Genomic DNA, 23,958 nt, shown 5'->3' with positions numbered 1-23,958 from the left:
GGAAATGGAGAACCAGCGATTTGGTCATGTGACTCACGTGTCACATGACAACACCCCAGTCTGCAAATACTAACAAAATGGCAGCGTTCTTACAGTGGAGGAAATTTGTCTTCTTTGATAAGGATACGGTGAAGGACCCAGATGACAATGGGAAAAACTTTCTTCTCCCAAAAGGGATCTCGGCTTCTGACTCCGGTCGGGGTCATATCGTTCTCGGAGATATCCTTAAATGGCAACAGTTAGCTACATTAGCTGATGTGATGCTAGCTTGCTGATAACTGACGCTAAATAACCCAGAATTCGTGACAGTAAAATTTTAATTCAGGTAATGTAGAGCATATCTTCGAGATAAGTAACTATTGTCTTTGCAGGTTATTGAAGCAGTAGGTTGTAGGCGGCGACAGAGCTAGGCTGGCTTCGTTTTCTGCGCCATATCAATCTACATGCAAATGTATAAGTTATCGTTGGAGTTGAGGCTCGGCTGCTTGTCTGAGACTCCACGAACCCTCGTGGACTTCTTTCCGCCTAAAGCTACATTTTACGTATTTCCCACTTAATCTTTAACTTTACTGGGAACTTGTAATTAGTCATCGTGTTTATTCCAGCAAGAAAAAGTAAGGGAAAAGCCGCGTAAAGTTCGTAAAAAAAATAGTGTACAACAGAAAGGGTTGACATGCACACCAGCACGTTAGATGCTAATCGAGCTTATTATAACCGCCTTGCACGGGTTTCCGATGGAGACCCACAGGGCTTTAGAAAATGATTAATACTGGCCTAGTATCCGCCTATATCCATTGTATCTACATAAATAATATATTTTTTATTATGCACCTTTTAAGACACACCTTGGAATGAAAATGTGTTTTAAGACTATCTTTTAAGATGAATAGATGTTAAATAAATGTTGGGAATGTGGTGCGGGAGACAGCTCCAAAGATTAGGGGCCACTCAACTGAGATGTTCAGAAAATCATGAAACTGCAAGACTGTGGAAAAAGTTCAATTAAGAAGCAGAATCTTAAAATTGATTCACTATTTTACATGATGCCAGTTGAATGACAGGAGTACACATGGTCTCTGAAAGTGTTTCTGGTAATGACACGAGCACCTACATTTTGGAAGGTTTAAGGCAATAGAGGTGTCTGTGGTCAGCCAGAGAGGATGGATTTACTGTAACCAGAGCATAAACAAGAGCTGTAAGGGATGGGCTTAGCCAACTACATAAATGTAAATCTCCAGACGGTCTGATATCATTTTAACCTGGGAGGGAGGAAAGATTAGAGAATTTCAGCTAGGGCAGTGCGATATGACCAAAATCTCATATCCCGATATAAGACATCTATCATCCTGATAACGATATAAACCACAAAAATGTAACATTTTCTGTAATTCTGTGAATCTCGGGCAGCTCGACTTGCGTGAAGTGTTTCCAGCTGGGCGTTGTTTACCTGGAGGCGAGTTTTTTAACCTTTGTATGAAACTATACATTTTTAGACATAAGTTGTAACGGCCGCCATTTTTTGTGTAAGTATTTATTACACAGCCTGCTGCTGGGAAAAGCCTATTCTAACGTTTGAGTATAAGGTTTATTTTTTTAGCACCTGACGGCTCTTTTTTTTGCTTCTCATCCGTAAATACTCTGCATAGTCTTTCAAGTGATTCAGTTTATTTTGAAAAGTCTCAACAGGATCTTGAGCTTTATTGTGAAAGGTTTATGTGGAAAATAAACAAGCGGACACGCGATGGTTATACCGTCATTGTTGCTAACAATGCATAAAAACAGGCGCTTGTCCGTCCATAGTGTGATTATATTAAATATAAGAGAAAGAGTGAACTTTAAGAAATTAATATAGCCACTACAGTGACCATCAAAACGATGACAAAATATTGCCGTAAACAGTTTATTTTGCCACGCCTGGAAACAAACCATAGCGTAAAATGAAACGATAGACGTTTTTATATTGTCATCCGATATATATCGTTATATCGAACAGCCTTAATTTCAGTACACATAGAGATTTTTGGTTTCTACTAGAAGAACATCTGTTTTAGTGAGAGAAAAAGTTGAGACAGCGGAACTCAATTGAATAGTCATGAAACTATGTCATTTCTATGTCATTGGCATAGAAATGAAATTGAGTAAAAATCTGACCAAAACATAAATAATAAAATGGTGATCTAAGAAAGACCCACGTGGAAAAAACCACTGACAACTGGAGCAGCACAAGTATAGTTAAAATCATAAATGATCTTAAGTTTCTGTGGCTGAAAACGAGACTGCAATTGTTTAAACAGGTTAAACAATTGCCTGTTTAAACAATTACTTACTATCACCTTACTTACTATCACCTTACTAGTAAGGTGATAGTAAGTTTTTCTTTTGAAAGAAAAGGTAGTTAAGGTGAAAGGGTCTGCACCAGGTTCCTCAAGTGTTGGAATTATCACAATTGTTTTAAGAGCGGAACAGTTAAATTAGACAAGAGTGAATAACGTCAGGAGAGGGGATAAACAGGACTTCCACTTGAGTTGAAGTGGGTTAAGATGACAGGCAGAAGGCCTAGATTTATTAATAAATTCAGGTATTTCCTCATCAGTCACAAGTATGAAACTACAAAGGAAAGGAGTATGACACTTTCACAATATAATATAACTTGTGAAATTACTTGGAACCAGGTCTTGATGAATAATATTAAAATAAAATATACTGTGCATATAGTATGTAAGCATATACATTTATGTAAGTATATTGAAAAGAGAAAAGGATGGGGTATTTTTTTTTAAATTAATTTTGCAGCAATTTTATAAACAGCTTTTTTGTATTTTAGAAATTGTTTTGTAAATATATTTATCCTTAACCTTTGTAGTGTTACATATGGAAGGTAAGATCTGGCTTTTGATGCGCTCCTTGCAGCTGATGTCTTTTCAGGCCTACAAGTTGCGAGTTACACATCTCTACCAGCTTAAGCAACACAGCATCCTTGTGTCAGTGGGTCAGGATGAACATGGAATAAACCCTGTAGTAAGTCTGATGTTTCCCAGAGAAGTCTCATTTTCAAAACACACATACAGAAACCACTGCTAAACTGAATAATTCTTATTTCTTAGGTAAAGGTCTGGAACCTGGACAAGAGGGACAGTGGAAATCCTCTCTGCACTAGGATATTTCCTGCAATTCCAGGCAACAAACCAACTGAAGTTTCTTGCCTCAGTGTGCACGAAAACCTGAACTTTATGGCAATTGGTAAGACTCGAAGAAAGGTTCTTTTGGTCTACTGACCCAGTCGTCATTCTGAAAGGTTATAGCAGATTCTGTGTTTCCTGGCAGGCTTCACGGATGGCAGTGTGGTTTTGACCAAAGGTGACATCACCAGAGATCGTCACAGTAAAACTCTGACTCTGCATGAGGGAGCTAGCCCTGTCACTGGCCTCGCCTTCCGCCAAGTAGCAAAAGTTACCCATCTGTTTGTTGCCACCCTGGAGAAAGTCTACGTAAGTCACCATGTGCTATACAGAAATGAGGACCATCCTGTGCAATATCTTTGAAATGTCAATTAATGGAAGTGACCTAACAGTCGCTACATTCCTTCAAAGTTGAACACTTTGGCATTTGCTATTCAGGGATCTAGACTAACTTTTAGCCACGGTTACTTAACAAAAGTTAAGTCGCACCCAAATTTTTCAACCGCACCGCTTAACACTGCAGTTTTACATGTTCACTTTTTTGTGGGGAAAATTGCTGTCCATATAGACAATATTCATTTGTAAATGATTAACTAACAATCTTGTCAGCACAACGTTCTTTATTTGGAGCACAGTTCTACAAGAAAGATAAGTTACTGAAAAAGTGCTTGTGCTTAAAGTGCCAAAAAAGTATTAGTACTAGTATTGTAGACAATGTTAAACTTAATCATCATCTCTGCCTCCTCTGATGAGCTGTTTGCTGATTCGATTCAATTTTGCCTCAGACATACAGAAATATTATAATTCTGATCATCTATCAGTACTGACACTGTGAGACTTCATCAGAGGTGTGAGCATCACAGCAGATGCTTTTGTGTCAAAATAATTGAGGATAAAACAGAAAAACATGAAGCAGTTTCCTGGCCTGGCTTTTTATATTATATAACCTTAAAAATATTCTGCAATTTTGCATAATTTTAAAAGTGTAGTTTATTTAGTATTGAACAGCAGAAATTAGGCTCTCTTGTCCGAGGCTCATTTGAGTTATTAAAAACAAACAAAACAAAAACAAACAAAAAAAATAAATATATATATATATAGCTGCCAACAGCGCTGTAAACAACGGTATGAATAATGCCGTTTTGCTTCGTGGTGGAAGCAAAATAGCAGAAGTTAGAGCGAATTAATGAAGACATTTTTCAAATGTGAAGCGTAGTTTGGATCTTCTTTTGCTGCTGGTTCAGTGAATTTTGGTTGGAGAGAGACAAAACCTGCAGCTCAGAATCTAGCGCAAAAAAGACATAAACACAAAGGGCGAACCCACCAACGCATCAGAATCAGTGAGCTCTTGGCTTTCAGCCCCAACGGCGTGTCCCTGTATGGGCCATCGGGTGAGAAAGCCGAGTAAGAGAAAGCTGATTCTGATGCGCCGGGTCCGTGCTCTGTGTTTACGTCTTTGTGTGGAATCCGTTTACCTGTTCTCATTTGCTGTTTGGTGGTTGTTGAAATAGTTTTGTGATCTTTAACCTCAGATTCTGGCATTTCTGGCAAAATACATTTATATTTAAAAGTTGATTCAGGATTTAATGAATCGATATCGCTTTATTCAAGCTACTCACCTCCCTCTATACACCTGCACTTTCAAACGTACACATGAAGGACTACAGAAATATCTGGACCACGGCCAATCAGAGAGGTCCCACCCTTGACTATCTCTGATTGGTTTAGACCACGATAGGGGCATAATGTGTGTATGTTGTTGACCACACGGAGACTTGAACAGCTGTTGGTTGCACCGGTGTGACCTAGGATGCTTTTTTTAGTCGCACCATTGAAAAAATTTGGTCGCATTTGAAACCACATTGGTCGCACTCTAGAGCCCTGCTTTTATGTAAGATTTAAAAGTGAAGGTTTACATTTACTAATATCAAAAAAATACAGGACCCACAGTAAAAAACAAACAAAAAAAACCACACAGTCTGCTGAGCAAATTCTCCTCGCCATCCAGAGGTCCAGATTAAAGGATTGGGCCTTTGCAAATTGTGTTCTGAAACTGTGGACGAACTACCCCTTCAGATCAGGAACTCTCCCACATCAGCTGCTTTCAAAACCCATTTGAAAACTAATTTTTATTCTCTGCTTTCAAATCAGAATGAGTTCAGACGACTTTTTTTTGTGTTGTTTTTTACTCATGCTTTCTCATTTTATCTTATACTGTTATTTTGTTCTGTGATTTATGCTGTTAGAATATATTACATGTACAGCAGCGGTCCCTGACCCCCAGGCCAGTCATTTGGTACCGGGCCGCGAGAGTTGAGGCTCGGGTGTGAAATTTATGGTTTTCAGGGATTTTATTGTTTTTTTGTTTTGTTTTTTAAATAGTTTTTATCGTTAACTCGGTTTCCCTGGGTCTTTTCCGTGTGTTATGAATAAATCTTCTTTTTTTTACCGGTACTGGTTTTATTTTGTTGCATTTATCCACGAACCTTAAAGGCCAGTCCGTGAAAATATTGTCGGACATAAACCGGTCCGTGGCGCAAAAAAGGTTGGTACAGCAATTTGGTCACCAGCTGTTATTTTTAAATGTCCTGCAGAAATGACTAAAGGTTAATCTTTCACTTTTGTGCCAAAGATTAAATATGTTTTTGTGATACTATGCAATATCTATAGCACTTAGCCATCTTAAGAAGTTGATTCAATTCACCTGGATATATAATGGAGAAAAGAGGAGGTAGAAGAAAAATTTCATCCAAGTGATGTCTTCAGAGTTATTAAAAGAACAATCAAAATCAGCACTACTGCATAGCTTTCAGCCACAATATCAGTTTCATGATCATTAATATATCAGTTGTCATGACCTTAAGTCATGAATACTATTTGCATATAGTTGGGGGATCACGGTATTGTAAGATGGTGAAAGATGTACCTTGTCCCCCTCAGTGATTCAGAGATTGTTGTTTGTTGGCCATTAATTAATTTCTCGGATTATTGAGCGTGTATCAAGAACACATACCCATCTATTATTGAGTGCTAGATTGTGCAGAGTCTGTATTGTCTTTTCAATGGTTTACTGATGCGGCTTTGTTCCCACTGGGGATTTAATTGGTCAGTGATCTTAATGTTCTGTCATTACAAAGGCTGACAATCATCATGTGGAGCCAAAAAGAACACATGCAGTAAACGTGGTGTTGATGTTGTCTAAATGTTTTTATTGTTCATAAGAGTTGAGATTATTTGAAGTATTGGACATTTAAGTGATATTACACAAAGGTGTGCTCATTTCGGTTTTATATTGGATTACCTTGTTTATCCTGTAGGTTTTAAAGAGAATGTTCTCATAGTTTGAAGGTGAGCATACAGTCTTTCAGTCTTTTGAAGTACTCTTTGTCATCTTTATTTGTTTAGTGTTACACCCTGTCCATCAAGGAGTATCCAAAAGTGGAGCTGGATACACACGGCTGTGCACTGCGCTGCTCATCCCTGGCAGATCCATCCCAGGATTCTCAGTTCATTGTAGCTGGTGAAGAATGTGTGTACCTGTATCAGCCTGATGAACGAGGGCCCTGTTTTGCTTTTGATGGACACAAGCTATTGGCCCACTGGCACCGTGGATATCTGTTTTTACTCATAAGGGATGTAAAGTCACCCAACAAGTAAGAACAGGACTGAAAGAATGAGGTGACAGTAATATTCACAGAGTATTTCATCTGAAAGAAGAGAATATTGAATTTCAATATTCCGTTATTCAAAGCCATCTTTAAATCACAAATCTTAATTCAATAATCCATATTCATCAGGTGACTTACAAAAATACATGTCCTATGAGACTAATGATTCTATTCATTTTTAATTCAGGACATGCTTCAGTAGTGGGGAGAGCTCGCCATCAGACAAACAGCTGCTAACTATCTATGACCTGGACAACAAATTCATTGCCTACAGTGCCTCTTTTGATGATGTCATTGACGTGGTAGCAGAGTGGGGTTCCTTCTACATTCTGACTAGAGATGGAAAAATGTTTGTTCTCCAGGAGAAAGACACACAGACCAAACTGGAGGTCAGTTCAGTCTCTGTAACTGCTGATTGAGGAGTTGTTTAAAAGCAGTGATGAACAGTGAATTGAATCATCTATAAATCTAGTTATTCAGGTAGAATAACTTTTACCTGAATGTTTATCTTTAAAGATGCTGTTTAAGAAGAATCTGTTTGTGATGGCCATAAACCTGGCTAAGAGTCAGCACCTGGACAGTGATGGGGTATCAGATATCTTCAGACAATATGGTGATCACCTGTACCTTAAAGGGGACCACGACGGTGCCATTCAGCAGTATATTCGGTAATTGCATTTGCCAGGACTGGAACTCGCTGGATGAGAATGAGTTTTGCCATTATTCAAAGGCTCAATTTATTGAAAAGAGTGCAAAGATAGCAAGTGCTGAAATTGAGAAATTTCATTATTGAATGATGATATTATTATTATTTCTTAATTTTCAAGTGTTTTAATCACTAAACATATTTAGTGATATATACATTACAGATCAAATGAGCCATTAATAAAATCCCTCTTAAAAATACATTGTTTTCTCACACAGCACCATTGGGAAGCTGGAGCCATCATATGTCATCAGGAAATTTCTAGATGCACAGAGGATCCACAATCTGACAGCCTATCTGCAAGCCCTGCACAGGCAGTCACTGGCCAATGCAGATCACACTACACTGCTGCTCAACTGTTATACCAAGCTCAAGGACAGTTCCAAGCTGGAAGAGTTCATTAAGGTGACTGACTGGTGAACGTGAGCACTGATGTGTTGGGCTTTTGATGATTAAGACTGCTATTTAATTCGGACTGTCATTAAAACCCAGATTGGCAAGAGTCAATAATGGTTGGTATATCATAAATGTGTTGTCTTCCCACACTGTATTTAAACAGAGCAGTGAAAATGAAGTACACTTTGATGTTGAAATCGCCATCAAGGTTCTCCGGCAGGCTGGCTACCACAGCCACGCTGTCTTCTTGGCTGAGAAACATATGCACCACGAGTGGTACCTAAAGATCCAGCTGGAGGACTTGAAGGTACAAATGTTCAAACCTTTCTTTAGAGATAGATGTTCATCACTTCTCTGGGCTACTAGGAATTGTCCTCTTCTTTTTTTTTTTCTTAACCTTAAAAAGCCATCCAATGCATTACTAACGTTTCCTTTGGCAAACATTGCAACTTGTAAACAGTTTTTTATTAGCAACTAAGAGTCTTTCAGTTCTTGTCTGGAAGATTTTGGTCTGTTTTTCGTTCAACGTTTTCTGTTTCTATGACGTTCCTAGACTGTCTGGACTTGCATTCACTGTTTTTGTGCTCTTAGAATTGAGATGGTCTTCAGGTAAGGCATATCTTGGATTTGGGTTACGATCACTGTGATATTTGCATTCAGAATTCTTCCATTCCACTACAGGACTTCTTTGCAAAATGGATCTACTGACGCTAAATTTTTGTTATGAGTGGGTCCCACAAATTGGTTTGCTATGTTCATAGCCATAGTATTATATTCTCTAAGCAGTGCTAGACAACTGCTTAGACAGCTCATGGCTGATTATTATTGATATAAGGTGGTGATTAGTCAAAATAATTTTTAAAGCTAATTAAGACCTTTTAACATTGTAAAAGTTATTTGTGAACTTGTGCACAGTCCTGTCCTTTTTACCCCTTCACTGTAAAAGGTGAATCAGAATCAGAGAGACTTTATTTATCTGAAAGGGGGAATTAAGATAAGGGCAATTAATGAGGGGTAGTGTCCTCACCCAACCTTGGGCGGGCAGTGTGACACCCGAAGGAGGCAAAGTAGTATTATCAAATTCATTTCATAGGTGCGTCTACTATTAAAAGCTCAAACAAGTTGGAATTTTAGTAACTTTAGTGTCTGTAAGGTCAGATGTCAAGTTTTCTGAAAATCTTGTGAATGCAATTACTCAAGAAGAAAGTCAGCTAGAATTTTGGAATTTATACCACATCAAAAATAAAATAGTATTTAGTGGATATTTGGCAAAGAGTGGCAGCTGGATAGTTTAGTGATAAGACTACACGTTTTTGGAGCGGGAGTTGCAAGTTCGATTCCCACCCAGTATTCAGTAAGGCTAGACCCCTCTTGCTAACCTAAAAAAAGCCCTGGAATGGCGCGGCTACGTCTGCAGCCTGTCCGCAGTACGGACACAAGAACATTTCACTACACATTGTACTCTATGATACTGTATGTGACAAATAATAAAAAGCTTGTTGTTATTATTTTCCCACAGAATTATCAAGAAGGGCTGCGCTACATTGGGCGTCTGCCTTTTGAACAAGCTGAAAGCAACATGAAGCGTTATGGCAAGACACTGATGCACCATGTCCCTGAAGGTACCACGCTCCTCCTGAAGGGCTTATGCACTAATTACCAACCCAGTGGAGACGCTGCTGAAAAAGACAGCCTGGACAGGAGTGTGGTCAATAAGGTCTCTGAGCAATACTGTTATTCTCCTAGATAATCATTAATTTTGATCATAAATTTGAAGTGTTTATCAGAAATATTCTCCTTCACTACTGTTTGTATTTTAGGCAAACTCTGAGGAATTCATCCCGATTTTTGCCAATAACCCTCGGGAGCTCAAAGCCTTCCTGGAGCACATGATTGAAGTGGACCCCCGTTCTCCCCAGGGTGTGTATGACACACTACTGGAACTACGGTTGCAAGACTGGGCACATGAACAAGATCCTGAGGTCAGTGCATAACATTTAGACAGTTATACAAGCTACCATGAAGATTTTAAAAATCGAGTGTGATTGTCATTTCAGGAAATTGTTTTTCATTTACTTGTTTATTTATTTTAAACAAGGAAAAAATCCTTATAATAAACTTTTTTTATATGGATAAAAGCATTTCAATAAATATTTAGACAAAACAAACCTATATGGAATATTATAAAAACTTGTGGATTGGCAAAATGATTGAAAATGTGATCCATTCTTAAAAATGTACCAAAAGAAACGGAAACCGCACATTTTTCTATTCTGAAGTGCTTTCTATCTAACAATTGATGCATTGGTGAAGGGAGTATCTGCCATCAACCAAGAAGACAGCCGCATGTAACTACGACGGTGTTTGCTAGTTCACCTTACATGCATTAATGTAATAACGTGGTTAGCCTACTCAACGTAAATTACACACGAACAACATTAAGCTACTCACGCAGAGAAGAACGGCTGCTGCTGCCATCATCACCCGTCATCATTTCTGCTACACTGGCAGGGCTAGGGGCCAGGACTCTCCTCTTCGGGTTTTTGGGGGATGTTGCTAACTCCGGGTCCGATAACAGGCACCACACCCGCAGTAGATGTGCTCGGTGTGAGGTCTCGCAGCAAGCTATCAAATACGGCGCATTTCTCGGCTTTTAAAAAAACGCTATGCGTCGCCAGGTGTTTCATCAGATTCGAGGTGTTACCTCCTTTGCACAGTATCAGCTTAAAGCACTTGTTGCAGGCTGCTGAGTTTGCATCTTTTGCTGTGAAGTACAGCCAGACTTTTGACCGCTTCGCCTTGGGCATTTTTAATCTGTAGCTCTGCTCTAAAAGAACGTACGTACCTGGCCCGCCTACTATCCTCGGAAAGGTAAAATGATTGGCTAGAATCCAAAGTGTATGACATCTCAGGAAAAAAAAGCACGAAATAAAGCACCGAAATGTGCGCTGCTTTTCGGTCTGGTTACTACCGTTTATGTCAGAACCGGTGCCATAATGGCACCGGATACCGGTACCCATCCCTATCAATGACAAAACAATTAGTTGTCTGGCCATCAACCCATCAACCTCCCTCTCACCAGCCACCTCTTCCATCTTATCCAGGGAAACATGAGGTGTTCCCATGCCAGTCAAGAGTTGTAATCTCTACAGGCTGTCCTGGGTGTCCTCCGGGGGGTCTCCTCCTGGTAGGATGTAGTAGTTATACAGTGGTCCCTTGCTATAACGCAGTTCACCTTTTGCAGCCTCGCTTTTTCGCTGAATTTTTTTTTTTTTTTTTTTTTTAAACGGCACATTGTGTTCTGTGTCCTGATTGGCTGTAGACCAGGGGTCACCAACTTTTTGAAAGTGAGAGCTACTTCTTGGGTACTGATTAATGTGAAGGGCTACCAGTTTGACACACACTTCTGAAATAACAAATTTCCTCAATTTATCTTTAATTATATGTTATCATTAATAATTAATTATATTCATCTATGTAAAGACACTGATTATGTTAATTATTTTTCACCATAATTATAAAGAATGCAAGTAGGAAACAAGGTAGGAAACAGATAAATATCAATATGCAACACTTTATTTCTATAAATCTCTGCAAGTATTTACATTTTGAAGTGATCACTTCTACAACATTTTTACTTACCACTAACACATTTTAACAAATTATGCACTGTTACATACATTACTTTTGCATGTATGTAACATACAAAAATCAACTTTCACATTTTACAGAACTTTTCACCAGATTTGCAGCATTTTAAAACAAATTATCATATGTTACACTTAACAAACACATTTGTTTTTCAATAATTAAATTCAACTTTGGCATGACACTGTAATGTTGCCACTGAGAACATCTAGTATGGCTTTCTCTGTCTGTTAGTGGGAAACCTGGCATTGCATGCTGTTCACCAGTGTGTTGTAATCTGGGGTATAACTTGACACTGCAACTCTGAGTGAGTCTTGCAGATGTGCATCAGATAGGCGTGTTCTGTGTTTGTTCTTTCATTTCATTTATTTATTTCACACTTGGTACAACAGTTTCCACAGTTAGTTCTTTCAGACAAACCAACCACACTTTCTATCGGTAAAGCACTGCAACCATGTGTGAAAAGGAGCAGGAAGAAGAAAATATTCTTATTAAACCCTGCCCCCTATCTACAATCCAATTTATATTGCAAGTGGGCACCAAAAATCAAGGAACAAAGTAACATTTATCTCCGGTCCTAACGCAAACCAAACAACAAATTTACAATCAGAATATACCACTCCACATAGTAACAAGGAGAAAAGATGAGTAAATAAAATAAAATTAGGCAAAAAATAAAGTTCTGATATGAACTTGATGAAGTTCATGTCAGAAAAGGCTGATTCACAAAGATAGGTTGAACCAAACAGGCTGGCAACTTTTGTAGCTGCTGTGCATACACCACTGTACTTTTCTGTGTCAACAAGGCACCAAAAGTTTGGTGTACCCTCATAGGCTTTGAGGTGGAGGTCATTTTGCAATGTTACAATTTCGATTTCCACCTGTCCAGCATCCAAGCTGAACACTGAACTTAGTTTCTCAGCAATGCATGTTGTGTCCACATTCATGAAAGGATTGGAAATGAATGACACGCATGGCTCAAGCTGATCAAGGTCACAAAACCTAATCTCAAACTCTTGACCAAGTCGGTTTATGACTTGAGTGTACTTTTCTGCAACTTTGTCAAAAGTCTCAGATGCAGAAGCATTGTCTTTCAGCACCATCTGCACAGAGGGAAAGTGCAGCACCTTTTTTCTCTGTAAATGCACAGAGAAAATGTTCATCTGGGCTTTAAATCCATTTAAAGCACTTATCATGTCAGCAACAGTCTTACCTTTGCCTTGCAGCTCACAGTTCAAATGGTTCAGTTTCCCAGTAATGTCTGTTAAAAACGCAAGGTCAAGTGTCCACTCAGTGTCCTCCAGCAGAGATGTGTCTTCCCCTTTGGATTGCATGAACTCCTTGATTTCACCCAAAAGTGACAAAAAACGAAGCAAAATCCGTCCCCTGCTGAGCCATCGGATTTCCGTATGTAGTAGCAGGTCACCATATTCAGCTGACAGCTCCTCCAATAGCACCTTGAATGTTCTGTGCTGTTTAGCTCTGGAGCGGATGCTGTTTATGATCTTCACGACGGGAGTCATGACGTGCTCGAAGCCGATCACCTTTGCGCATAACGCCTGCTGGTGAATGATGCAGTGGTAATGCATGAAGTTTGGGAACTCTGTGTCACCTTTACAGTGAGCGATGAATCCCGTATGTCGGCCGATCATAGCAGGAGCCCCGTCGGTAGTCACTGATACCAGCTTTTCCAACGGTACCTTTTTCTTCGCGAAAAACTCCTTCACCGCGTTATAGATGTCAACTCCCTTCGTTAGTTGTCTTTAGCGGCAGTAGTGTCAGAAGTTCTTCTTTTGTGGAGAAACCATCAAATACCATCCGGATAAAGACCATCAGCTGTGCTGTACTGCTGCTGTCGACGGACTCGTCACACTGGATGCTAAACCAACTGCACTTTGCCAGATCCTGATCCAACTGATCGGCCAAGTTCCCGGACATAGCCGACACTCTTCTAACAATTGTTAGAAGACCGTTGGGCGACTCCTGTGGGTGTGCCTTTGGTTTCATTCTATAATACTGGACTTATTTTTCTACAAATGGTTGAACTTTGGGAGTGTTTAAACAAGATAGAAAAGCGAAAATTTTCTTCCCTGTCTGAGAAAAGTGTACAAAGTGTGTAGTGAGGGGTTTTACAGAATTAACAAATCTATAATTGTAAAAAATACACTTGGCTACTCTGTGGATTTCACTTATCGCAGGTTTTTTTAGAACGTAAATCCCGCGATAAATGAGGGACCACTGTACTCTCATTTCCACTGCTTGTATGCACAATCTCATTCTAATGGTGTTAACAAAAAGATCAGGCCTAGACTAACAGATTCACGGTGTTTCTCAAAAACGATGCTCCATCTTCATCTGGTCGTACATGGCAGCATAACAGTTAGGATACATCATTTCACCAGAATTGTGCATCAATAAAAATGATTAACAATTAGATTAAATTATTAGTACATCTCGTAACAACAACGACAATCAGTGATGTATAAACTAGAGAAGTGTGTAACTAGTTGACTAGATGACTATTAAATTTAATAACTCTTAAATTTAATAACTCTTGAATTCAAATGAAGTGTTCAAGGCTATGTTCTCTGCATAGATTCAGTCAAATGCTGCGAAACGGATGGGTTAGCACTTCATGATGCAAAAGGATAATGACCTAAAGCGTTATACAAAAGCTACCCAAGTGTTTGGTCACCTGATCTCAATCCAACAAAGCTTTTTTTTTTTTAGTTACTGAGGAAAAAACTAAAGGCAGCAACTGAACGGTTAACTGCAAAACGCTTGAATCAATTTTATACATATTACATTAAAAATAATGTTATTTTGTTCAGAAAATGAGTAAGTGACTAAAACACTTTTAACTCATAAACATTTCACGCAAAACTTTTGTTAAACCACTTGAATTAAAGCAGATAATCTGCAGATCTGAATGTTTGATTTAAAGTTCATTATAGTAGTGTTTAACAAAAACAAACATATTACATTTCATTGCTTCGAGGCAACTGCTGTGTGCATTTGACGTTATTCTAATAAAGCTCAATATTTATTGAATATGTAATATTCTGCTTCTCATTCTGTTTTTCTTTTTGGCAGAGAAAGAAGGTCCTGCAGGGGGAAGCTGTGTTGCTACTGAGGAGTGACAACACTGTGTTTGACAAGGCCCTTGTCCTGTGCCAGATGCACAACTTCAAAGAAGGCATCCTCTACCTGTATGAGAAAGGCAAACTGTAAGTGAGCAAACAGTCTGAATACTTATCAAGCACCACCTCACAACATCTCATTATTCACTGTTTTAGTGTGATAGGTAAAACCGAATGAAAGCTGTAAGATGTGTCAGTATCAGCAGAAGCCAGTTTAGTTCAGTAAATAAAGTCATTGTGTCACTGTTTGTGGTTGAATATTAATGATGCAAATGCACTCATTATGAGTTAATTTATGTTTTAAACATAACCCTAACATGTTATTGAATCTAACACAGTAGTAATATGTAATAATTATCATTTCTAAATCTGGGTCTGGATTCAGATATAGTGTAGGTATAGTGCATGATGCAATCTTTTCACCAGAGCCACCTAACTGAGGGGAATTTTAGTCATGAATCACTTAAAAAGAGACTCAGCTTTCATCAATATATCTCGTCTAATGAGGTGTAACAAAACATTGGATCATTGTTACACATCACTGAAGGATGTTTTTTCAATAAAGGATGCTTTATTATACATCCTCAGCTTATGTGTACGTCAGCAAAAGATGCTTATAGGTCACTCCTGTTACCTACCTATGCTAATACCAAGCCCTGGAATGGCGTGGCTACATCTGCAGCCTGTCCACAGCTCGGACACAAACACTTCACTACATGTTGTACTGTGTATGATTGTGTATGTGACAAATAAAGGTTGTTTGTTTGTTGGTGATCCTGCCTGTGCAAAATTACTGCTTTTTTATAAAACTGATGTAATTTACTTGTTCCAGTCTCTTGTGAAAACATGATAATTCCTTTCAAGCTTTTAAGTCCAACCCCATACTTGGATCTTCTCTTTGGGGTGATGGTTTGGATAATTATCTGTAAGAAACTGAAACTCATTCCATCAAATTGATAAATGGTCTGACTTGTGAGTTACAGCTGTACCAGCATGGCTGCATACCAGACAGTTAGAGCGATTAGCTGATTTAACTTGACTTTTTCCTTTGTGTAATGTCCTTCTAGATAAAGTTTTAAAAGTTTTAAAAAGTGCCCCAGCATGCATCAAATCATAGCTAGGATGTCCTACACAATGTGGTAAGGATTGTTTGTTGTACTGACTTGCACTGTGTTTCCAGATGACATTGTGATCTGTCATGAGAGGAATGAGTCATCTCTCATTTCTTTTTATTTTTCTAGAAAAAATTGAAGTCCCTCATTTAATGCGGGACTTATGTTCCCTAAAATAACCTGCGATTGGTGAAATCCGCAAAGTAGTCAACTTTATTTTTTACAATTATTACAGGTCTTTTAAGGCTGTAAAACCCTCACTACACACTTTATACACTTTTCTCCGACAAGCATGAACATTTTCACGCTTTTCTCTCTTGTTTAAACACTCTCAAAGTTCAAACCTTCGTAGAAAAATAAGTCCAGTATTATAGAATGAAAACAAAGGCACCTGCAGGTGCCTTTCATGGTGCAAAACATTTCGTCAACATTGTTGAGAAAACTTACAAACATACAGTACAGCACTTCATAGTCACACTGCCAGCGATCAAAGATTTCTGTAAGTTTGACAAGCCGAACACATTCTGTACTGTGCAGGAGATACAGCATGGAGGAGATTGATTGACAATGGTCTACAGCCGAGCAAGATGCAGAACACGATGCACTGAAAAGAAAAGAAAAAAATTTGCACACACAAAAAAATCAGCGAAAGTTGAACAGCGTTATAGCATGGGACCACTGTATTTGCAGTGATTAACCTTAAGTCAATATTTGGCAAGAGTACTTTTGTTCTTTACAACACAGCCTGAGCTGTCTTAGGCAGACTTGTCACTTCTTTAAGTAGCCTTCAGGAATAGTTCTCGAGGCCTCTTGAACAATTTTCTGTACATACCGATGATGATTTGAACCAAAAAAAGAAAACCACAAAGGAATTCATCATAAAAAATGTCCCATAAATATATAAGACTCGCTGGCACTGGTTTTGAGTCCAGCTCTTGTGCAGTTTGGCATACTTCAGCCTTTCCATTTCCCTTCCTTAAAAATGACTTCCTGGTGATGGTGAGGAGGATGGCTCTAAACAGAAGCCCTGTTGATTTCACAATCAATTGTTTTTGCCCAAATTATGGTTATTGATGATTCTGTTTTGACACATATGAAGCTACAGACACCAACAACCACTGTGAAACAATATAGCATCCATAACTGCACCAAAGAGTAAAACAGTAAAATGTGGATTATTAAATATTAGGTCTCTCTCTTCTCTGTTAGTACATGACTTAATAATTGATCAACAAATCGATTTATTCTACCTTACAGAAACCTGGTTACAGCAGGAGTTAGCTTAAATGAATCAACACCCCCAAGCCATTCTAACTATCAGGGGACTGGGAACAATCCTCCCCTCCAGCTTATTAATAAACCAAAGACCCAGACAGTTTGAATTAATTTGAAAGCCTGATGCTTAATCTTGTCAACCCCCCCAAAAAACAGTTTTATTTGCTATCTGTCATCTACTTAGCCTTTACTCAGTTTCTATCTAATTTCTCAGACTTATCTGATTTAGTGCTCGGCTCAGATCAAATAATTATTGTGGGTGATTTTAACATCCATGCAGATACTAAAAATCACAGCCTTAATGTAGCTTTTAATCTTTTATTAATCTGAATTGGGTTCTCTCATAATGTTAAAAACAAAAAACAAACACACAGCACTTTAATCAGACTCTAGATCTGAATATTTAACAGTATTCCCCAAAAACCCTTGTTTGTCTGATCATTTCCTAATAACATTAAAATTTACAATAATGGATTACTCAGCAGCGGAGAGTACTTTTCATTACAATACATGTCTTTCTGAAAGTGCTGTGTTGCTTATATAAACTCACACTTTAAAGCAGAAATGGTGTCTCACTCATTTGTAAGCTGTTCGTGTAGCCTAGAAAAATAGTTTGTTGCTCTATTTAAAACGGAAAAAAAAGCCCTGCGTAAAGCTAGAACATCTTACTATTTATCACTAACTGGAGACATTTGTATGCAGGTACCAGCAGATTATGCACTACCACATGCAGAATGAGGAGTATGGAAAAGTAGTGGAGGCCTGCAAAAGTTATGGTGACCAAGAGTGTTGCCTTTGGGAGCAGGCGCTGGGATACTTTGCCAGAAAGGAAGAAGACTGCAAAACTTATATCAGTGAGGTCCTACATCACATTGATCAAAACAATCTGATGCCTCCATTACTTGGTAAGTACATTTTTATCTTCATGCATTGGTTGTTTAGAGTGTGATCCACACGTTACAGTATAGGTTCAGGTAAAGATCATGTCAGTTGAATGTAATTTTAAAGGTGTCATATTTTTTTTCTTTTGTTGCTGTAGTGGTGCAAACATTAGCCCACAACTCGACAGCCACTCTCTCCGTCATCAAAGACTACCTCATCAACAAATTGCTTAGAGAGAACCAACAGATTGAGGATGATGAACGGAAAATCCGACAGTATCGCGATGAAACGGCTCACCTTCGCTCAGAAATCCAGGAGCTCAAAACAAGGTTGGTCACATAAAGGATGGGATTTTCTGTAAACGTAACTCTTTCATAGCTAATACATCAAATCCATGCCTATGAGTATTTGGAAAGTAACAATTATTTTTAACCCTGCTAAGAGGGTTTATGTGATTTGCTTGGTGTGTATTTGTCCGACTCTATTTCAGCTTAGGGGGAGCTACACAGTAGGGCTGCCACAAACAATTATTTTGATAGTCGACTAGTCGCCGATTATTTTTGCGATTAGTCGACTAAGCAGATCATCATCCATTGGACGTAAAACGTACAGCTTATTGCACCAGCATGCGTCTGCTCTTATATAACTATCATTAGCTTACAGCTTTAAGTGTTTAAGGTATGTGCTAACTAAAAATAAAGACAAGATGATAGTGTATTAAATTTTAATGAAATTTGCAGATTGTTTCGGTGAAGTTTAATAAACTCCTAGCTATCTAAAATATAACGGGACACCGGAGTATATTCTCCAGCATCTCACACTTCTGATAATCAGTTGTCTGCTTGACGTTTGTTCAGCTGTGTAAAAACTATAACTTTCATCTCAGCCAAACCGATTTTGCTCAGGAACAAATAAAATACTAAAAAAAAGCCAAACAACAACATTTTTAAGTTATCAAAGTGACTTATATATGTTTAACCTGAGTAGCGAAAGACGGCGGTGGGTTTGAAAACGATTTGCCGGGAGTCCGCTGTTCTCACGGGCTCTAGTGAGCCTAGCCCCCGGCTAGCTATTGAGCTAGTGGGTAACAGAAGTCTCCGAAAACGTCGGAGCGCTTTTGAAAATATGTGGTGTCCTGATAAACTGAGCAGATATTTGAGATTTACACAGTTACATTCTCGCCTGAAAATATGTGAAATGTTTATTTTGTGACCCAGAAAGAATAATAAGAGTAATATTAAAACTAACTAGCTGCCGCCATTGTTTGAAACTGAGCTGGGCTGCGCTATGAATTCTGGGACAAAGCTACTTCTTCTTCGCGGTACAACGGCAGTTGGCATACTTGTACATGCAGTGCTGCAATCTTCTGCTTCAGTCCGTTATTACACTCTTAAATCCTACTACTTATTCCTGCGTCTTTTGTGATCTTACAAAGCTTCAAACGACGCGTCGACTATTAAATCAGTCGTCGACGATTTTGATAGTCGACGTAATCGTGACTAGTCGACAAATCGTGGCACCTCTACTACACAGTCTCAGACTGCTCTTTGTTCATGATGTGTTCAGCTGATACTGGGAAGAAAAGTGTCCGTAAATATCAAAAACTTCATCAGATAGGAATTTTGCAGATCTCACATTCAGGTCATTTTCTGGGACATTTCCAAACAACTTGCAGTTGATACATTTCTCAGATATTTGTTCCATTCTGACTGCTTCCACTGTGAACTTTACTAAATTGTATAAAAATCCAACTGTAGCTCTGACAAACTGACCTGATGTTCGTGTAATGGTGAGGAGAGTCGTGTCTGCTGCTATAAGGTCCTAAGCATCTGAGGGAGAATACTGAGAGAGAACAACCTGAACTGCAGTGTCATGGTTGCCAAGCCAATCTGTCTATGTGCATAAAGATTAATTTCGCATCACTCTAGCGACAATCCGCAGAGTGAATGGTAAATGGACTGGTTCTTATATAGCGCTTTTCTACTGAGCACTCAAAGCGCTTTACACAACTTGTGCATTCACAAGCACATTTTCTAAGTGCTTTCTAACTAACATTCACTGCACGTACCAGGTACAAGATATTGTCGACAAGACATGGAAAGAAGTGTGGGCTTACCTGGACAGCGACCCTCGTTGTAAAGTCACGAACCAGGCTTCCATTTTTAAGATTTAGGCCAGCTCACTTGGTCCAGTCAATCTTGAGTTGTGGTTCCTCACCCCGCGAACAGCTCAGTGTTTAATTGACGAGACATAAAATAATAATAATTTCCAAATAAACAAGAGGAGGGAAGCAGAACCCCAGAGATGCTTGAGTGGCCTCTTCTTTCAAAACTCTGCGTCTCACAACCTTGCCCTGATTGAGGACAGTTTAATACACCTGGAGGCTCTTAAACCCATTTCCTTCACATCCTAGTGGCTAAATCCTTGAATAGGCATATAATTTCATTCCGGCTGTAAGTTTATTGACCATATTTTGACCTGGCACAAAAAGGTATGGCAGCTGAGAGCAGCTGCAATAACATGCCAAATCCCACCTGCTTTATTTTCAGTACTTGTATGCTTTCAAGTGAGTGAAATCTGAAATCCTTGTAAATTGCCAAATTCTTTGGACTTCCTGCTGACTTGCTGCTTGTTTGTGGTTCTTTCTGCTGTTTTGACTTCATTTCAAAAACGAGAGGAATATTTGGATCATTCCATTTATTTACCTTGAAATGTGCTTGAGTTGCTTTCACTGTGTTCACCACAGCTGATGGTGTATGATGAAGTGTTATTGGCTTTCCGTCTCTTATGTGTCTGCTAGTTCATTTTAGTTTCATATATAAATTTGTTTATAAGTGTAAACAGAGGTTTTCATATTGAGGTAAATTGTTTGAATATTGTTGAAGAAGTCTTTTATTGTTGACTTTGACAGTAAAACTTGTTTTCTGAACTTGGTCACATCCTATTTTCTAGGTGTTTTGGTGATGCAAAACTCTCCCCTTGAGGATTTATTGATTTTTGTGTCACACTCTTTGTCTTTCTCCTACTCTGCTCCTTCTCTGTTGTAGCTTGTGTAAAAAGTGTTTACCCCTTTTTGATTTCACTTTGTTTTTGCGTATTTGTCACACTTACATGTTTCTGAGTGAGTACAAAGATAACCTGAGTAAATACAAAATACAGTTTTGAAATGATGATTTAATTAATTAAATAACTACCAAATGTGAAATCATTAATTGTCTGTAACCACATTTTTGGAAAGATGAGTTCAGTTTCACTAGACACACCCGAGTCTGGTTAGTGAAACACCTAAAAGAAAATCACTTAAATGACAAAGTAAAAGATCACAGAAGAAATAAGTTTTGACATCAGTCTGGAAGGGGTTACAAAGCCATTTGTAAGGCTTTTGGGATTGGAAAACAGACATGGCAAAAATGGCAGAAACCCCCTCCTTGGAACAAAGACTCATTTTACACAATGATCTCAAAGATTTTGCAGAAAATACTCTGTTGACCGACAAGAGAAAAGTTGAACTATTTGGAAAGTTTCTGCCCTATTACATCTGGTATGAAACGAACACAGCATTTCACAAAAAGAACATCATACCTACAAACAAACATGGTGGTGGTATGCAGCTGCTTTGTTGCTTCAGGACGACTTGTTGTAGTTAATAGAACCTTGAATTTTGCTCTCTATCCTAAAATTCTGAAGGAGTATTTGGCCATCAGTTTGTGGCCTGAAGCTCAGGTGGAGTTGTGTTATCTTTGTTGCATAACCTAACAACAAGTCCACCTCATAATTCCTGAGGAAAAAAAGGTGGTTTTGTAGTAGCCTAGTCAAAGTTTGGACAGATTATGTGTGGAAGCCCTCCAATGTGGCTGAACAAAAATGGTTCTCGAAAGAAGAGTGGGGCAAAATTCCTCCATAGCAATTTGCCTGTTATTACTGTTGCTTGTTCCAGCTCCAACTGTCAAGGGTAGCACAGCCACTTATTATTTTTAGGGGGCAGTTACTTTTCTATATGGCCAGATAGGTTTGGATAGCTTTTTTACCCTGATAAATGAAATAATAATTTAAAATTGCATGTTGTATTTGCTTGGGTTGTCTTTAATCAAATTAGTTTGAAACATGTAAATCTGACAAATATTCAAAAGATAAGAAATCAGGACCCAGGCACCTACTTTTTCACAGCACAGTATATCAACACCTCTGTGGACAACTTAAAAATTCCTTTAAATAGTTACTATGCGCAGATTGAGTACTTGTAATGAACTTCTGATGTCACGATACAAGCACAAGTTTGTATCTGAGAACTAATTTTCCCATTGAGATTATGAAAGTAACTGAAACTGTTAATGCGGTATTTTTGGTAAACCCCTTAAATTAAACTCAAAAGTCTGGACTCCAGTCACATCTTGATCATGTTTCTTTCTGTTGTAAGATGTATGAATCTTATTGTAGTGTACATCAGCAAAATAACAAAGAATATTGTCACCATCTATTTACTTATGCACCCAACTTATCTCTTACTGCTAATGTCAGTAGAGTGCTGTAGAGTTATAGAAACTGCCAAGTATGACCATAAATCTTAACCTTAATATTTCCACACAGTGCCAAGATATTCCAGAAGACAAAGTGTAACATGTGCAACAGCCCACTGGACCTGCCATCTGTTCACTTCCTGTGCTGCCACTCCTTCCACCAACACTGCTTTGAAAGCTATGCTGAGAGCGAGGCTGAGTGCCCAACTTGCACTCCAGAAAACCGTAAAGTCATGGACATGCTACGTGCCCAGGACCAAAAACGCGATTTGCACGATCACTTCAACAGACAGGTAACAATAAGTCGTACACCAAAAGCCAAAGAACGTGTTCATGTTGAATATGTGCGTGGTCTGCTTTAAAATTGTCTAATAACCTGCTTTTGTTATTTAAAAAGCTTATTTGAACACTACAGGAATATTGGAAAATACAAGTTTTCTTTTGTCTTTGCTCTGGTTTACAGTTACGCAGCTCTAACGATGGATTCTCTGTGGTAGCTGACTATTTTGGCCGAGGAGTCTTCAACAAATTGACCCTAGTTACTGACCCACCTGGCAGCAAATCTGTAGGGAATCTGGAAGTCAACCTGCAGAGGGACCTTCTCATCCACACCAAGAGAAACAGCTAGAAATCTTGTATTTACAATCTCAATTTTACCTGAGAGGCTACATCTTATTCAGGTTCAGGACAAGATGCTGCATGTGTTGCCCCCTTTATTTATCAGAAATTAAAGCCACCTGCTTTTAGTAATTTTGATGGTCCTTTTTACATAATTGTTTCAGTTTGGGCCAATGACTGGAAACTGCCTACATTTGTGTTTTAAAATGGTCATACTGTGATTTAAATAGTCACGTGTTGGAGGCTTTAGCTAATGCGTGTATGTGTATGTACTGTCTTGCACATAGCAATCAAAAACAAGTCAGCCATTGATCTTTATTGAAATTACGCCTGGCACTATAACCTGAGCATTACATTTGAAAATAAAGTCGTCATTAAGTGTTTCAGTGCTTCCTGACATATTTTGTGTTGTGTGCTCTGTAACCTTTAAACTGTCAACATTGCTCTTTGACATTACTGTTTATGGCATTCTGAGTATGTAGATGTATGTTGTTCGCTTTGAAGTGTTCATCATTTGGACTTGGCACGCAGCTTTTGTACACAAGCACCTTATAAACCACTAATTCTATTTCCTACATCAGGTAGTAATTTAAGATAAGATAACCTTTATTAGTCCCACACGTGGGAAATTTGTTTTGTCACAGCAGGAAGTGGACAGTGCAAAAGTTATGACGCAAAAATTAGAATACAATAAGAATAAATACAGTACACAACTGTACAGAATAGAATAAAATAATATACTATATACAGTAGAATAAAATAGAATAAAAAGATACAATAAGATAAAAATAGAATACGAATGCTATATACAACTGAG

General features: G+C 38.5%; 1 protein-coding gene across 1 annotated transcript; it reads left to right on the top strand.

Annotated features, from left to right (window-relative positions):
* vps11 (VPS11 core subunit of CORVET and HOPS complexes) lies at positions 1 to 23,524 on the top strand (the record flags this gene model as incomplete). The annotated part of the gene is given in 16 exon segments (XM_005949364.2): positions 1 to 219; positions 2,870 to 3,018; positions 3,105 to 3,240; positions 3,325 to 3,488; positions 6,585 to 6,832; positions 7,035 to 7,236; positions 7,364 to 7,515; positions 7,772 to 7,958; positions 8,113 to 8,256; positions 9,469 to 9,666; positions 9,770 to 9,931; positions 14,691 to 14,824; positions 17,827 to 18,029; positions 18,164 to 18,335; positions 22,594 to 22,816; positions 22,987 to 23,524. Coding segments are annotated over 16 exon segments (2,814 nt in total). The 3' UTR covers positions 23,152 to 23,524.
* Between the last annotated feature and the right edge of the window lie 434 nt (positions 23,525 to 23,958).

Source organism: Haplochromis burtoni, unplaced genomic scaffold, assembly GCF_018398535.1.
Source record: "Haplochromis burtoni strain Fernald_Lab_line unplaced genomic scaffold, NCSU_Asbu1 Contig_589, whole genome shotgun sequence".
NCBI lineage: Eukaryota > Metazoa > Chordata > Actinopteri > Cichliformes > Cichlidae > Haplochromis > Haplochromis burtoni.
This window is presented reverse-complemented; position numbering and strand designations above follow the sequence as displayed.